The 15921-nt window shown below is 62.4% G+C and overlaps 2 protein-coding genes across 2 annotated transcripts; one reads left to right on the forward strand and one right to left on the reverse strand.

Annotated features, from left to right (window-relative positions):
- Window positions 1-7531: 7531 nt before the first annotated feature.
- Window positions 7532-11352, forward strand: Lrrc25 (leucine rich repeat containing 25). Its single transcript, XM_005409572.2, has 3 exons — window positions 7532-7639; window positions 8083-8870; window positions 10991-11352. The coding sequence occupies exons 2-3, from the start codon at window positions 8092-8094 to the stop codon at window positions 11115-11117; spliced, it is 906 nt and encodes a 301-aa protein (XP_005409629.1). The 5' UTR covers window positions 7532-7639; window positions 8083-8091; the 3' UTR covers window positions 11118-11352.
- Window positions 11353-12739: 1387 nt separating this feature from the next.
- Window positions 12740-14869, reverse strand: Gdf15 (growth differentiation factor 15). The gene is made up of 2 exons (XM_005409571.2): window positions 14569-14869; window positions 12740-13624 (listed from the first exon to the last, which is right to left on the reverse strand). The coding sequence occupies exons 1-2, from the start codon at window positions 14846-14848 to the stop codon at window positions 12987-12989; spliced, it is 918 nt and encodes a 305-aa protein (XP_005409628.1). The 5' UTR covers window positions 14849-14869; the 3' UTR covers window positions 12740-12986.
- Between the last annotated feature and the right edge of the window lie 1052 nt (window positions 14870-15921).

Genomic DNA, 15921 nt, shown 5'->3' on the forward strand with positions numbered 1-15921 from the left:
AGGGCATGGCCGGCCGCCGCCGCCTCGCGGCCCCGCTGGGGGGCGCAGCCTCCCCATTTCCTGTCCGGCTCGCGCCCCTCCCCCAGCTTCCTCTCGGGGGCCTGAGGCTGGTGACTGCCTGGGGGCCTTGGGGGCCTGAGCGTCGAGGGCACCTCCTGCCGGCTGCGCTCCCCCACCCTTTCCAGCGCCTGCTCCCCACGACGAGCGGGAGGCGGGGCTCGCCCAAGCCGTGCTGCGCGGGGGATCCAGGCGCCGGCCCACCCCGCCGACTCCCCAGCTCCCGTGGCTCGGGGATCCTGTGTCCCCCGCACAGGTGTCCAGCGGGTGTGAGGCCCCGCTCCTTAAGTCCGCGCGAGTCTCCACTCCCTCGGCAATGATTGAGCGCCTATGATGTGCGGGGATGGGGACCCGGCCGGGACTGACGGGTCCGATGGGGGAGGCGCTGGGACCATTTCAGCAAGGCCCAGGTGGTGGGCGGAGGGAGGCAGGCCAGGCGACTGCGAGGGCGGCCGGTGTCCCCCGGAGGAGGCGCAGCAGGCGGAGGGAGGCGCCCGCGGCACCGCTGCTGCGACTGGGGAGGGTCGGCGTGATGCGGCGGCGGCGCGGTTGTCATGGCAACCGGGAAGGATTTTCCCAAACACCGGCTGCGCGTCGCGTCCGTGGAGCAATCCGCGGGGAGCGCGCCCCGGGCCTCACGTGGTGTCCCGGAGTGGAACTGTGCGCACGCGCAACTCGGCTGCACCGAGGAGATGGGGAGGAAATTTTTTCAGTGGGGGGAGGTGAATCTGGAAGTAGAGGTTGAGAGTGCAGTCGCAGCACGCCCAAAGGTCCTGGGGCAGGCACAGGTGAGGGCACAGGTGCCACGGAGGGCTCAGGTGTGCCTGGCCGGCAGAGCTGGTATCCCCCAGAGCCCCAAAGCAACGGCACTGTGGCAGCGAAGCAGGTGGAATGTCTCAGAAGGGGTACGTCATCCCAGCCCTCAGCGGCCGCCGAGAATCCCAGACCAGCCTGCGCCACTCAGTCAGACCCTGACTCAAAAACGTGAGACTGCTGTCTCTTGTCTCTCTGGAACTGTCATAGAAAGAATTTCTCTTCTCCAAATCAGGTCATAGAAACTGGATTCCTGCGCGCTGAAAACCAGCTATAGCACCTCACAGATGGGGCGGAGTTCTGTGCCGTGTGAGTGCTGGCCTCGAATGCGCGAGGCCCTGGACTCCACCTTCAGCAACGCAAAACAACAAAACCGGAGAGGGGCCTGTCCACCCTGCTCACGCGCGGGAGGTCGCCTCCCCAGAGGGCCCGCCAGGCATAGGCGTCCTGCCTCCACGCCCGGCTTGGGGGCGCATCCCTGCCAGTCATCCCAGCACTCCGGAGTTTGCGCAGGAGGACCGCAGGTGCAAGCCTAGCCTGGACAGCTCACCCAGACCCGCCCGAGCCCAGCTCTCCACCCCCGCGGGGGTTTGAGGAGATGCCTGGTGTCCCCGGGGCTGGCAGCGCCCGGGTGGGCAGGTGTCCTGGCAGGCCAGCCCGAGGAGTGTTTCACTGCCCCGGTGGCCCGCCGCTCATCCCTGGGACCTGCCAGTCTCCTGCTGGCCCGGCCGCCTCCCTGCTCCCCCTGCTCTCTCCTTCCTCTGTCCCCTCCTCGCCCTCTGGTTTCCAGCGTTGCACACCGACCGGGGCTGGCTTTGTCACCGTTGGTTGGCCCTTGCCCCAGCCTGTGCCACCGTCCAGATCGTGCCCGGACAGTGCAAGGCTGGCCGGAAGGCTTTGCCCTCTGGGGGGTGGGGGTGGAGGCCAGGCGCTGCGCCTCCTCGCCCACTGGAGGGGGCCTGGGGGTCGGGAACAGGACTGATGGTGTCTGCTGGCCCTGTCTCGCTATGGTGGCTGCAGCCAGGAGCCGTCCACGCTCTGGGACCCTGTTTCCTCTCAGAAGCTGTAATTTTAGGTAATTTTCTAAATGCAACTGGAGAATTAGAACCCAAACACCAACTGCCGGGCGGGGTGGCACACGCCTGTAATCCCAGCACTCTGGAGGCTGAGGCAGGGGGATCTTTGCAAGTTCAAGACCAGCTTGAGTTACGAAGTGAGCTCAAGGCCAGCCTGAACTGCATAGCGAGACCCTGTCTCAAAAACAAAACAAAACAGGGCTGGGGATATAGCTCAGTGGCATAAGCGCCTGCCTGGCAAGCGCAAGGTCGTGAGTTCTATCCCCTGTACCGAAAAAAAACAAAACAAAACAAACAAAAACAAAACAAAACAAAAATACACCGGGCAGGGCAGGCACCGCAGCTGGTGGCCGCAGAGGGCAGGGACTGGGTGAGCCCCTCCCCCCCAGTCCCTGAACGGGGGGCCAAGCCAGGCTGAGCTAGGCCTGAATCTGCACCGGCCCTGTGAGCCTGGATGGGTGGCCGGCCACGCCGGTGAGCTTTCTGGGCCTGGAGGTCACGTCTCCAAGCCTTGGAGGCTGTGAGGGCCCCGCACCGCACCGGAGAGAAAGAGCCCAGGGGAGGTGGGCCCAGGACCCTCGGCCCAAACCGCCGTGTCCATCTGCACGGCTCCCAGCTGAGCCGCAGGCACTGCTACCTCCCCAGCGCCTTCCGCGGCTCCTGGGCCCCAAGACACATCGCGCGCTCAGCCCTGTGCCCGCGAAGCCCATCCCAGGACCAGGCACTGGGAACCCTGTGTCCCCTCCAGTCACCTGGGTCCCTTCTCACAGCCCCGAGGAGGCAGCATCCAAGAGAGGGCACCCCTCCTGTCTCCCCAGCCCTCCCCAGCTCTGGCACTGTTATCTCACCGGGAGAGGCTAGCTGGGGCGACCTCCTGGGTAACGCCCTCATTCCAGAACTTGAAGCCTCAGCTTCCCCAGTAGCCAGGAGACGGGTGCACCATGGCCGCCTGGATGTGAAATCCCATTCCTTAACTTCGCACGTCTTTGTCTACGCCCCAGGAACTTCCTGCGCTCCAAGAGGGTAGGGGTTTGACTGTATGGTTCAGTTCGGTGACCCTCCTCCCTAAAGCTCGTCTGGGCATACAGTAGGTACTCAATAAATGTCCCTCGAGGCTGGCTGGGGCGTGGCTACGAGAGGGCGGCGCGAGAGAGGCGGCTTGGAGGTGCAATTCCACGTGTGGCCGCGTGGTGGCAGCAGAGACACAAAGCTCCAGTTCAGTCTGGCGCACGCCTGTAACCCTAGAACCCGGGACCAGGGTATTGGGGGCGGCTGAGGCAGAAGGACCGCCCAGAGGTAGAGGCCAGCCTAGGCTACATAATGAGACCCTGTCTCAAAAAAGAGAAGAAAAGGGCCGGGGATGTAACTTAGCGGCTCAGCGCCTGCCTGGCAAGTGTGAAGTTGTGAGTTTGAGTCCCCAGTACCGGAAAAAAAAAAAAAGGCCAGGCATGGTGGCGCACGCCTGTAATCCCAGCCCTCGGGAGGCTGAGGCAGGAGGATGGTTGCGAGTTCGAGACCAGCCTGGGCTACAAAGTGAGCTCAAGGCCAGCCTGAACTGCATAGCAAGACCCTGTCTCAAAAAGAATAAATAAATAAAATAAAATAAAAATATATTATATATATATATGCCATTCATTATCCCTATACATATATATGGATTATTTCATTCTACTATCTTTTTTTTTTTTTTTTTTTCGGTACCAGGGATCGAGCTCACGACCTCGCACTTGCCAGGCAGGCGCTGTGCCGCTGAGCTAAATCCCCAGCCCCAGCACTGAAGATTGAACTCGAAGTCTGCACTGAGCTCCCTCCTTGCCCTTTTTTATTTTTTATCTTGAGACAGGGTCTCACTAAGTCACCAAGTTGCCTGGTCTGGACTGGAAATTTTGGTCGTCCTGCCTCAGCCTCCTGAGTATTGAGATTCAGCCATTTTTTTTTTTTTTTTTTTTTTTAAATCTAGAAAAGCCGTCTCTGGCTGATTTCAAAATTATAAACCACCCCACCCTATTCTCTCTGCCTGCTCCAATCAGCTTTTCCTCCCTAACGCTTATTTCATAACTCCTGAGTCCTTCACTAACTTACGATGCTACTGCACTCCTCCTGCCTCAGCCTCCTGACTGCTGGGATCACAGGTGTGCGCCACCACGCCCTGCATGAAACACATTTTTTTTTTGTCTTTTTGAGAAAGGGTCTCCCTATGCAGTCCAGGCTGGCCTTGAACTCATTACATAGCCCAGGATGGCCTCGAACTCATGGTGACCCTCCTATCTCAGCCTCCCAAATGCTGGGGTTACAGGCGTGCACCACGCCTGGCCTCACATCCTTTTTTTTTTTTTTTTTTTTGTACCGGAAATGGATCTCAGGGCCTTGCACTTACCAGGGAGACTCTGTGCCCCTGAGCTAAACCCCCGGGACCCCAGCCTCACATTCTTAACCAAAAGTAAAACCTAGCATATAAAGCTACATCCTTTCACCCCGCTGGACACCGCGGATGACTACGGCGCTCTTTGGCCCCACTGCCGGCATCTTTGAAGTGACCTGGAGTCCAGGGCTGCGGGACAGGAAGCTGCGTTAGTGCCCAGCGGACTCTGCAGCCTTCCCGGGGGACGCCTGAGTCACTGCTCCCGGCGCCGTTCCCTCGTGCCCAGCCCCACCCGCTGTGGGCTCGGGCTGGTTCTTCAAACACACCGGGCCTCTGTTTACCCACGTGTAAAGTGACGGTGCTCCTGCCTCCGGGGCGATTGCGGAGACGATGTGGCTTCGTTCCAACTAAGTAACCCGTCCCTGGCTGCGCGGTTACAATTATTTAAAACACTTCAACCAGCTGTGTGTGCGTCTTTAATCCCTGCACCCTGGGAGGCTGAGACAGGAGGCTCGAAAGTTCAACCCCAGCCTGGGCAATTTAGCAATTTAGCAAGACTCCGTCTCAGAATGAAAAGTAGAAAAGGGCCGGGGATGGAGCTTGGGGTGAGCTCAGCTGGACACTGGGTTGACGGGCGATCACCAGCTGTGACACATCTGTCTTCCTTTGGTGTCCCCAAGAATTCAAGGTCATCCAGGAGGCCTTTGGGGCAGAGGAAGTGTGCCTGTGGGAGCCAGCGCCCCACCTAAGCCCTGTGCTGCCCCAAGTGGGACCAGCTGACCTCCCATTGTGGTCGGGCTGCTCCCCGGGGAGCCCTGTGGCCCAAGAAAGGTCAGGTCCCACCTCAGCTGTGACCCTGCCTGCTCAGCCACCCGTGGCTGCCCTGAGCCACAGCCTGCCCCTGTCCCTCCCAGGGCACTCAGTAGCTCGTAACGTTTTACTGTCGCCAATCTAAATGCAGGGGTGGCGCACGCTCTCAGGAAGCTGAGGCAGGAGGATCTCTGTGAGTTGTTCTAGGGAAGCCTGGGCTACAAACTGAGAACCTGTCTCAAAAAGCAAACAAACAAAAAATTAGAAGCGCCGTCTCCCCAAGTCATGAACCTTCACACTTTGGTTGGGGGTGTGGCTCAGCAGCGAGGCCTGGGTTTGACGCCTAGCACCTTCTGCCCCCCACTCAATATCCTGCTCCTGATCATTGCTGGCATCCCCAGCACGGGCACGCTGCTGCCTGGGGCTCTGTGTCACGGCCCTGTGAGCTGTCCCCATCCCTTCCACACAGGTGGAGGTCAGGCCCAGAGAGGGGCGGGCACTGGCTGGGCTCACACAGCAGCGGAGAACCAGGGATGAGCACAGTTTGTTGAGTGAATGCTGGTCAGCCCCACCTTACTCCAACTAAGCCTGACCCAAGGCCAGGGCTCAGGGGTGTGGGCCTTGGGCACCCCAGAGGGTCCTCGTCTGTCTCTGCTGTGTCACAGAGTCTCTGGGGACCTCTGCCTCCTGGCCTGGCCACGTCTGCGGCTCTCGGGGCTCAGCCCTGGGACCAGGCTGTGGCCAGGCACAAGCGGGATGGCACTCTTCTCATCCCGCGGTCACGGAGGCTGAGGCAGGAGGATGGCAAATTCAGGCCCACATTAGGCAAGATTTTTGTTTGTTTTTGTCTTTTCTTATTTTAAAGAAAAGAAAAATAAACAATAAAAACAATGGGATAAACTTTCCAAACAAGGTAGTAGGAGAGTAACAGGGTTAGGATATTGCATATTCAAAGTAGTTGCTCAGGTTACAAGATGGTTTTTCTCTTTTTCTTTTTTTTTTATTTTTTATTTTACTTATTTATTTATTTATTTTTTTCTTTTTGAGACAGGGTCTTGCTGGCTATGCCGTTCAGGCTGGCCTTGAGCTCACTTTGTAGCCCAGGCTGGTCTCGAACTCGCAATGATCCTCCTGCCTCAGCCTCCCGAGTGCTGGAATGACAGGTGTGCACCACCACGCCTGGCCAACCTGGGCAGGATAGAGAGACCCGTCTCAGGATTGTCAGAGGTGAGAAGGGCTGATGGCAGAGCTTAGCGCGAAGGCCCCGGTTCAGTCCCCAGTGGCACACGCACTCAGACACACACAGAAATGGGAAGGCAGAAGGGGTGACGGGGAGCCGTCCCCCAGCTCCCTGCATCCCAGTGAGCTCAGGGAGTGTGGCACCACCTGCTGCCAGGCCCCCCGCATCTGCCACCCCCAGCCCCCGTCCTGGACCCACCCTGGCCAGTCCCAGCTCCGCAGCCACAGGGCCTCCTCTCTCCTCCCTGGGCTGAGCCCACCCGGCCCCTCCCACCCTCTACTCTGAGATGGCTCTCGGCTCTCCCTAGGCCATCCAGGCTGGGCTGGAACCTGCGACCCTCCTGCCTCAGCCTCCCAGTGCTCAGATGCCAGGCACGCAGGCGAGCAGCACCCCAGTGGCAGAGAAGTGTGCACCCCTGGACCCCGAGCCAGGAGGTGAGTCCCCCCAAGGCCGCAGTCCTCCCTCTGTACTTAGGGACTGAAGGTTCGAGGTAGAAACAGAAGGGAAGACACCCCCCAAGTCGGTCAGGAGGAGTCTTAGCTTTGGTCTGGGGGAGGCTAAGGCGCTGAGCGGTGAAACCCCAGGTAGGGCCTGGGCTGGGTGTGAACCTGGTCTGGGGGACCCCACACCCCTCGTCCCCCAAGCCCACCTGGCCTCCCATCGGCTCTGGGATGGAGCTGATTCCTTAGCCTGCCCGGGGAGCCTGTACCCACCACCTCCCCAGACCGCTCCTCCTCTTACCTCACCACCCAGCCACTCCTCTCCTAAACTCTGCTGCTCCAGCTAGGAGTTGGCAAACTCCTACTCATGTGTTGAAGCCCTACTCTTTATGCCCCCTTCCCTTCCTCCTCCTCCAGGAAATCTTCCAGTGTTCTTTCTCTCCCTCTGGCTGTCCTGACTGCATAGACTGGTGAGGTGCCTGTGTCCAGTTATATCCCCTCCCCATTCTGGGTGCTCCTTGAGGATCTGGCCGGGGCTCAGGCCTCTTCCAGAGTTCAGCATTAATGTTTGTTGAGTGACTAAATGAGCTCAGAGTCCCGGTCCACTGAGCTATAGTGATAGTCAGTTGAGGAGCAATGAAGGACCTCAGTCTCTGAGTTTCTACAAGAGGGAAGTGGAACCCCAGGCCACCCCGCCTCCTCCCCGGAGATGAGGGCGGATCTCTGTGCCTCCTTTCTTCCCCTCTGCCGTCACCAGTTCCTCTTCCCCAGGGCCCAGCGAGTGAGCACAGAGCCTCGGGGCCTTGAAGCCGCTGCCTGCCGTCTCTGGCCGGACGTCCAGGTTAGCCACCGCTCAAGCCCTGCTGCCACGGCCTCGGGGCCGCCGGGGCAGAGGCCCGGATGGACGGGGAGCGGGAAGGCACGGCCAAGGCTCAGCCCTGGGGCTGGGGTCGCAGAGCCGAGGCTCCCCTGGGCACCCCCTCCCCCCATGCTGAGGCTGGAGACAGGGCCGGCCGGCCAGGCGCCAAGCCCGGGGCTGCCACCCTCGCAGAAGAGCCTGAGCTCTTGAGCTGCTTTGGAGGCAGGGTCTCGCCGTGCAGCCCCGGCTGGCCTCCAGCCCTGGGCGGCCCTCCTCCCTCAGGCTCCCGGGCGCTCGGGTGACGGGCGTGCACCTCTGCGCCGGGCTTGGCCCGAGCTATTAAAAGAGAAGTGATAATAATAAACACGGCTGGGGGGCGGCGGCCGCAGGGCTGCAGCCGGCTCGGCATCGCTGTCTCTGCCTAGGCCGCCCGCATGGGGACCGAGCTGGCCTGGGCTCTGCTCCTGCTGCTGCGGACGCTTCGCGGCCAGGAGCCGTCCTGCGCCGTCTTCCCCGGAGACGTGGACTGGAGCCGCGAGTTCAACGCCAGCTGCCTGAACTTCAGCGGCCGCGCGCTGCGCCTGCCCCCGGACCAGCCGCTGCGGGCCAGGCGCCTGCGGCTCCTCGACCTGTCGGGCACCGGCCTGAGGGAGCTGCCGCCGCCCTTCCTGGCGTCCCTGCCGCAGCTGCGGGTCCTCAGCGTGCTGGACAATCCGCTGGACAGCGTGGACGCGGCGCTGGCCACACGCTGCGACCTGGACCTCAGGGCCGACTGTACCTGTGCACTGGGTCCCTGGCACCAGGCCTGGCACGAGAACTGCTCCGGCCAGGAGCCCCTGCGCTGCCTGCACCGGGCCGCGGGCGCCTGGCGGAACCTCTCCGACTTCCTGGCGGTCAGCTGCGCCCCCGGCCTGGCCCCGGCCGCTGTTGGAGGAGGGGCGGCCGGCGGCGTCCTCCTCCTCGCGCTCGCCGTGGCAGGTGCTGTGCTCGCCTGGAGACGCTGTGGGCACCGGGCAGCCGGCACCCAGGGCCCAGGGAAGGCCTGGGAACCTCAGGGTGGGGCCAGGCCTGCCTCGGGCACCCAGCCGCGGTATAGCAGCCGCAGCTCGGGCCTCAAAGCCCCCGCGGCCGGGCCGCCCCGCGCCGCTGCGCCCGACTACGAGAATGTGTTCGTGGGACAGCCGCAGGATGGGCACGAATGGCCGGGTCATGGGTGAGTGATGCAGAGATGGCAGACATTGCCCTGCAGTGCTTAAATCCCTGCTACGCCAGCCAGGCTCGGTGGTGTGCACCTGGAGTCCCAGCTGCTTGAGAGGCTGAGGCGGGAGGAGCTGTCAAGCCTTGGAGTTCAAGGCCAGCCCGGGTAACTTAGCAAGACCTTAGCTCAAAAACAAAACAGAAACAACACGCAAAAAAGTCGAATATGGTGGCACACACCTGTCATTCCAGCATTGGGGAGGCTGAGGCGGGAGGACTGCTGTGAGTTCAAGGCCAGCCTGAGCTACACAGGGAGTTTAAGAGCAGCCTGGGTTGTGAGTTGGAGGCCAGCCTGGGCTACAAATCGAGCTCAAGGCCAGCCTGGACTACAAAGTGAGACCCTGTCTCAAAGAACAAAACAAACACTCCCATCTCCCCCTCAGTCAGGCTGTGTGATTTTGGGCAAGTAACTGCAGTCTCTGGGCCTCAGCCTCCATGAGGTGCCGGCACTCACGGTCCCCTGGCCCCGCAGGATGTGGGGACAGGCCTCGCCTTGTGACCTGCAAACCTAGTTCCTGGGTCTGCGACCAGAGGGAGGAGGACGGGGCTCCAGGTCCGGGGCTGCAGTGGCCTTGGTGGTCAGGCCTGTGTGACCCAGGGCTGTCTCAGAAGCCTCCAGGGGGCCGGCCCCCAGATCCCTGTGACACACACCGGATGCTAAGAGGTCACTGGGCCCGCTGCACCCCAGCCTGGCTCCCGGGGGTGGCTTCCTCCAGGCTGAGCGCTGGGGCGAGACGCGGGAAGGAGGGTGACGGCTGCGCCGCTTCTGGGGCAGAGACTGCGCAGGTGCGGGCGCTGGGGGACCGCGGCGCGGCCAGGGCTGCGGCGGAGAAGCAGCCGCATGCAAAGTAGATGCAAATGAGGCCGAAAGCGGAAGTGGTTTGGGGTAGGAAGCTGAGAGCCCCGGTTCTCCCCACCCCGCGCCCCGCCTCACCCCGGCAGCTGTGGCCTGATGTTGGCCTCTGTCACTCTGTCACTGGCACTTCCGGTCCAGCCTCCTCATGTGCCTGGCCCCAAAATACCGGGTTAGAATCAAAAACGTCCTTTCCTTCCTGCATTTCACATTCACAGAAAAGAAGCAGAGGAATGATCTGCCCAAGGTCACGCAGTGAGGGAGAAGAAAAACTGTGGCTCCCAGCCCCCTTAACCTGTGACCACGTATGTGTGCTGAGCAATTCATACTAAAATGTGAAAGGCAGCCAGGCCTGGTGGCTGCGCATGCCTGTCGTCCCAGCACTCTGGAGGCTGAGGCAGGAGGATGGCAAGTTTGAGCCCGCCCTGGGTTACTTAGTGGCGTAGTGAGACCCTGCCTCAGAATAAATCATTTGAAAAAGGGTTGAGGATGCGGCTCAGGGCCCAGTGCTTACTCAGTAGAGGCAAAGTGCTGGTGCCAACGCTGGCCCACAGAGAGACAGTAAACCGATTTCCCAGAGAGAGGAGCAGACTTGGTTTCTGCCACTGGGGCCTGCATTGGAGGCTAGGGCTTCCGATGATTCAAGAGGAAAATGCAATCTTTTCTTTGTTCTGTTTTGTTTTTCTTCTTTCTTTTTTCTTTTTTTCGAGACAGGGTCTCACTCTAGTCTAGCCTGGCCTTGAACTCACTATGGAGCCCAAGCTGACCTTGAACTTGCGGTGTTAGTCCTGCCTCAGCCTCCTGAGGCAGGTGTGCACCACCATGCCCAGCTAGAAACTGCAATCTTGATTTGAACACAAACATGGGCAACTGTTCTGGTTTTAAGGAAGCACAGTTGCCCCCGCCCATGCCCGGAGGTTCCCACGCTGACTCAGCAGCCCCTCCTGCACTCGCCCCACTTCCCCAGGGGAAACCCAGCCAGCTCAGTTTCCCGCCTCTCTTTTTTTTTTTTTTTTGAGACAGGGTCCCCTTGTGTTGTCCCAGCTGGCCTTGAACTCACTATGTAGCCCAGGCTGGCCTCAAACTCACAACGATCCTCCTGCCTCAGCCTCCCGAGTGCTGGGATTACAGGCGTGCGCCACCACGCCCGGCACCCTCACCCAGAGCCTTCTGCAAGCCCCCTAAGTCCCACCAGCCACCCATTGCTGACCTGTCACCCACAGGGCTCACCCTTCTGAGGACGGCGACTTCTATATGAACTACAGGGGCCCCAGCCTGGATGCACAGCCCGTTTACGGCAACCTGCAGGCCCCCGCACAGGAAGATGAGTATGAACTCTCCCAGCACTGAGCCCGCCAGGCCCTGCTGGGTGACTCGGGCCCTTCTGCCTCCTTTGCTTCAGTTTCTCCATCTGAGCGCAAGACAGAGCCACGGGGATGCGGCACAAGGCCCGGCAGGGCCGCACGCGCCCCCGCATCCCCTCCCCTGGCATCAAGTGGCGCTCAATAAATGCTCGGGATGGACGAGGCTGGGGCAGACTGCGCGTCCCAGCCCTGTGCCGCAGGCCTCCCGCCTTTGCCGGGTGCTTGCGTGTCTCCCAGAACGCCGCCCCTGCCCCGGTCCTCTCAAGCGTTTAAACCCGAGGCGGAGCTGCGCCCGGGAGTCGGAGGTGTGGGTTCCAGCCCTGGGGCCTCCGTCACCGCCCAGGAGCCGGGTGCCCGGATTGGCCCCTGAGATTACTTGAGGTCTTGTAACCTGCGAGAGGCTTCGCCTCCTTCAGGACCAGGTGTGACGCTGCCTCCGAGCAGCCACCGGGGTTTCTCCTCAGGCAGGGGCGGCCCCGCCCAGAGCCCCGCGTTGCCTTTCCTCCGTCCCTCCTTGGCCATGGAACCCAGGGCCTCAGCGCACTGGGCAAGACCCCTCCCACCCACCCCCCACTGAGCTACGGCCGGCCCTTTCGTTTTGCTCCGAGACAGGGTCTCCCAGGCTGCCCAGGCTGGGCTCAGAACCGCAGCCCCTGCCTCGGCCTCGAAGGCAGCTGGGATCACAGGGGGCCCCGCAGGCTCCCAGTATTTCAAGACTCTGTTCAAGGCCCAGCCTCAGCTGGATTCTGTCATTTGGTCCTGGCCCGGCTCCGCCACGCCCCACTCTGGGAGACAGAGCTGGCTGCAGAGAGCCCCGCGCCTGGGACGTCGTGCCTGGGCTGCAGGGGAGATGGGGCAAAGGCCCCCGGGGGAGACGACCGAAGGCTGCTGTGTAGGAGGGCAACCTGCAGCAGGCTTTGAGGGATGCTTAGGTGGATGGGACATGGAGAGGAAATGGTGTGCTGAAAGAGGGGGGCAGTGTGAAAGGCCACACTGGCAGCACAGGTCTGGCAAACACCCCTTGGGGACAGCAGGGGCGGACACGTCGAGGCTCTGGTGGGTTCGGACCGACTTTGGCATTGAGTTTTACTCAGAGACCTCCTCAGGCTGCAGCTTTAACAGCACTGACCCTGGGCACCACACCTGCCCCAGGACCTTTGCATGTGCTGCCACCCCTGCCTGTCACACCTGTCCCTCGGCTGTCCCACCCTCTCCGTCCTGCTGGACCCAGCTCACACATCACCTCAGGCCCCCTTAGGCCCCCTGTGCCCTTCTGGAAGGAGCCAGCAGCCCGCATGACCCTTGGCACAGCCGCTTGCCCTCCTAGGATTTCTGCCCTGTGTGTCCAGGCTCACAGCGGTGTCCTGCTTGTCTGGCGACCGCAAACCTGAGGGCCCCTGAGTACATCAGGGGAGGCTGCGGCCTCCTCCGGGGCCGGGTGATGTCCGACCCCCCTCGCCAGCCATTATCACTTTCCCTGCGCTTTGCATGTGAAAGGCTGGAGCCGCTGGCGTTTGGAGTGGTGACCCGGGGTGCAACCGGACCCAGCTTGTGGCCGGCCCCCAAACCTCCGACAGGAGTCTGGAGAGACCCAGCTCAACGCTGGACTTCAGAGGACCCCTTTGCACGTCATTTTTATTACTAGTCTTAAATAAATACATATTCCACGGAGTCAGCTGTGCAGGCCCCAGGCAGGTAACCCCAATAAATTAATAAATACGACCTTATAAATACTTATCAAGGAGGGAGGAGGGGTGATGGGCGGAGCCGATGCCTCGGCCACGCCCCTCGGCCGGCAGAGACACCGGAGACCACGCCCACAAGAGCGTGGCGTGGGCGGCAGTGGCCGCTCTGCTCATGCGCAGTGGCAGCCTTTGGCGACGAGGTCGTCGTAAGTGTGCAGCGCGATGCCGCTCTCTGTCTTGTGCATGAGGACCACCAGGTCGTAGCTGGAGGGCACGCAGCACGGCGCGGGCACCGAGTCCGGCCTCAGGCCGTGCAGACGCGCTTTGACCTGCGCGTGCGTGTTGGCGGAGCGGTACAGGCTGGGGCACTCGCCCACGCACATGCCCACGTGCAGCTCGCGCGGCGACAGCACCCAGTCGGTCCATCCCAAATCTTGTAGCGACGCGCGGACAGTGTGCAGGCGGCAGCAGTGCCCGGACCCCAGTGGGCAGTCGTCCTTAGTGCGCATGCGCGCGCTGCGGCGCCCCCTGGCTGCTCGGGCGCGCAGGTGCAGCTCCAGCCGCGGCGGCGCGGAGAGCGGCGCCCGCCACAGGTCCGACGGCGGCGACAGGCGCAGGAGCAGCGTGGGCGCCCGGGGTCCTCGCAGGCGCAGCTGGCGTTGCAAAGGCCGCGTCACGTCCCAGGGATCGGGCGCCGCCGGGGACACGCGGAGCAGGGCGCGCTGCACGCGGTAGGCCCCGGGGACGCCCGGAGGCAGCGACGCCCTGGGGATGCGCAGGTGCAGGCTGCCGTCGGGTCCGGGCTGCACTGTGGGAGAGAGGGGGACGCTGTCACCGTGGCCCTGTGCCGTTGCCACCCCTGAGCCTTTGCACGCCCGCCGCTGTCCGCCCAGAGCGCCCTCCTGGGTCCCCACGTGGTCGCTGCATCCTGTGCCCAGCCGTCACAGGGGCCACGCACCGAGTAACCTCACGGTGAGGCCTTCGTGGCCCTGCTGCAAACCAGCGTGACCTCTGCCTGGTCACCCTGCGCCTACCCCCAGTGGGTGCTTAATAAGTACGTGAAGGGTTAGATGTGTGCCCAGTATTTAGGGTGTGGGACTCAGACCCCGGCTCAGCTTCCTCTGGCAATTAAAAAAAAAAAAAAAGGGGGTGGGGGTGTTTTGTTTGAGACAGGTTCGCGCTATGACGCCCGGGCTGGCCTGGAACTCCTGGGCTGGAGCGACCCTCCTGCCTCAGCCTCCCGAGGAACCCGGGCAGCATGCGCGCAGTGGGTGGGGGCGGGGCTGGGGCGCAGCAGCCCCCAGGGGCCTCAACTCTGCAGACTCAAAATTTTAAAGAGATGCAGAGTTCCAGGTCCGCGCCGCGCAGGGGCACCGCCCCCAGGGTACCTGTGGCGCGCGGCTCAGGTCTTGATGCTCGATTGCGTCAGACTGGGAAACCGCTCCGCGGCCTGCCCGCTGCGCCCTCTTCAGCTCGCCGCCCCGGCCCTGGCCAGCTGCGGGCTGGGGTCCCCGAGTTCCCAGGCCCGTGCACCCTCGGGCGGAGCCTGGCGCCTCTGGCCCAGCGTGGGCGGCACGGGACGGGTTGCAGCAGCCCCGGGTCCGGGCCGGGTCTTTGCACACAAAGGGATCGGGCGGCTTCGGGAGGCCCAGGAGGGTGTTCCCGTCCTCTGCCCAGGAGGGAAACTGAGTCTCGGGGCGGGTGAGAGGAGGAGCCCCGGGGAAATGCACGGGGACCCGAGATGGCACTCACGTTCCGGGGTGAGCGTGTGGACCGCGGGCGCGGGGCTGGGCTCGGCGTTCAAGGCTTCGGTGCTCCGGTTCGCGCGCAGCCGGGCCAGCAGGTCCTCGAAGCGTCTCCTCAGCTCCCGGGATGTGTAGACGGCCGGGTCCGGGTCCGGGTCCGGGTCCGGGTCCGGGTCCGGGTCCGGGTCTGGGTCTGAATGAAGCTTCTCGGCCGGGGCCAGGGCGCCCCCCGGCGGCGGCCGCGCCAGCGCCGCGAGGAGCAGCAGCGTGAGTGGCAGTCCCCGCATGGCTGTGGCCGCCGCTGGCCGGCTGCGGCTTTATGGTCCCGGACTTCGCCCGCCCCGCCCCCCGAACCCGGTGACTCCGGGCCGGAGGCGGGACCCGGGGTGCAACCGGGGGGGGGGGACGGGGGGGGAGGGGGGCGACATCAGAGGCCACCCAGGCCAGCGTCCCCTGGGAGCATGACTTTGTCCCCGAAGACAGGATGGGGCTGGACAGGTGCCCGCCTCCCCAGGACTCGCCTCTCCGCTCTGGTCAGGACCAAAGACCGAGAAGCTGAAAAAGCACAGAAAGCGAGGGGGAAAAAACGGCGAGCAAGAACAGGAAGGGGCAAGTCTGGGCCAGCTGTGTCTTGCCCAGGAAAAGAGGGGCAAGGCTTCCTTGCAGAGAAGTTCAGAAGAGGGATAAAGGCCAGGATGGAGCACATAGTAGATGTTTAATAGACCACTGGGCATTGCAGTGACCATCCTCCTCTGGAGGAACTCCTCCTCATGCTTCAAAACCCTACTCAAGCCAGGCGTGGTGGTGCATGCCTATAATCCCAGCACTTGGGAGGCCGAGGCAGGAGGATTGTTGTGAGTTCCAGACCAGCCTGGGCTACAAAGTGAGCTCAAGGCCAGCCTGAACTGCATAGTGAGACCCTGTCTCAAAAAGACGAAAAAAAAAAAAAAATCAAAAACCTATTCCCAAACTCCTTCAGACACCTCTGACATTGCACTTGCAGGCCGAGCAGGGGCTGTCACTCCCCATCCCTCTCTCTGGCCCTGAGCTCACCTCCCCGCACTAGCAGTGCCTGCCTGTGCCTCCTCAAGCCCAGAGGTGTCATAGGGAAAGGGTAGGAAGTACTTGGATTTCACAGAGCGGTGTCCCACCTGCAGCAGCAACATCTGCTCTCCTGGGGTCGGCATGGACCCCGGTTCAAATCCCCGTGAGGGCCCCTCTCGCTGTGTGATCCGGGCAAGGGTGAGTGTGTCTCACCCTCCCTGTGCACAGACCGAGGGCCGGGGTATGAGCAGTGGACAGGGTCCTCTCGTCACCCCCAAGGACAGAGAGGGTGGCAACATCAATCGCTTAGTTTGCT

The sequence above is a fragment of the Chinchilla lanigera genome, unplaced genomic scaffold (genome assembly GCF_000276665.1).
Source record: "Chinchilla lanigera isolate Chin_1 unplaced genomic scaffold, ChiLan1.0 scaffold00123, whole genome shotgun sequence".
NCBI classification, from domain to species: Eukaryota; Metazoa; Chordata; class Mammalia; order Rodentia; family Chinchillidae; genus Chinchilla; species Chinchilla lanigera.

Excerpts from the sequence above, each read along its gene's own strand:
- Gdf15 (XM_005409571.2), bottom strand. The coding sequence starts at position 14,848 with ATGCGGGGACTGCCACTCACGCTGCTGCTCCTCGCGGCGCTGGCGCGG. Across the intron at positions 13,625-14,568 it reads CCACACGCTCACCCCGGAAC|TGCAGCCCGGACCCGACGGC; the intron begins GTGAGTGCCATC and ends TCTCTCCCACAG.
- Lrrc25 (XM_005409572.2), top strand. The coding sequence starts at position 8,092 with ATGGGGACCGAGCTGGCCTGGGCTCTGCTCCTGCTGCTGCGGACGCTT. Across the intron at positions 8,871-10,990 it reads CACGAATGGCCGGGTCATGG|GGCTCACCCTTCTGAGGACG; the intron begins GTGAGTGATGCA and ends TGTCACCCACAG.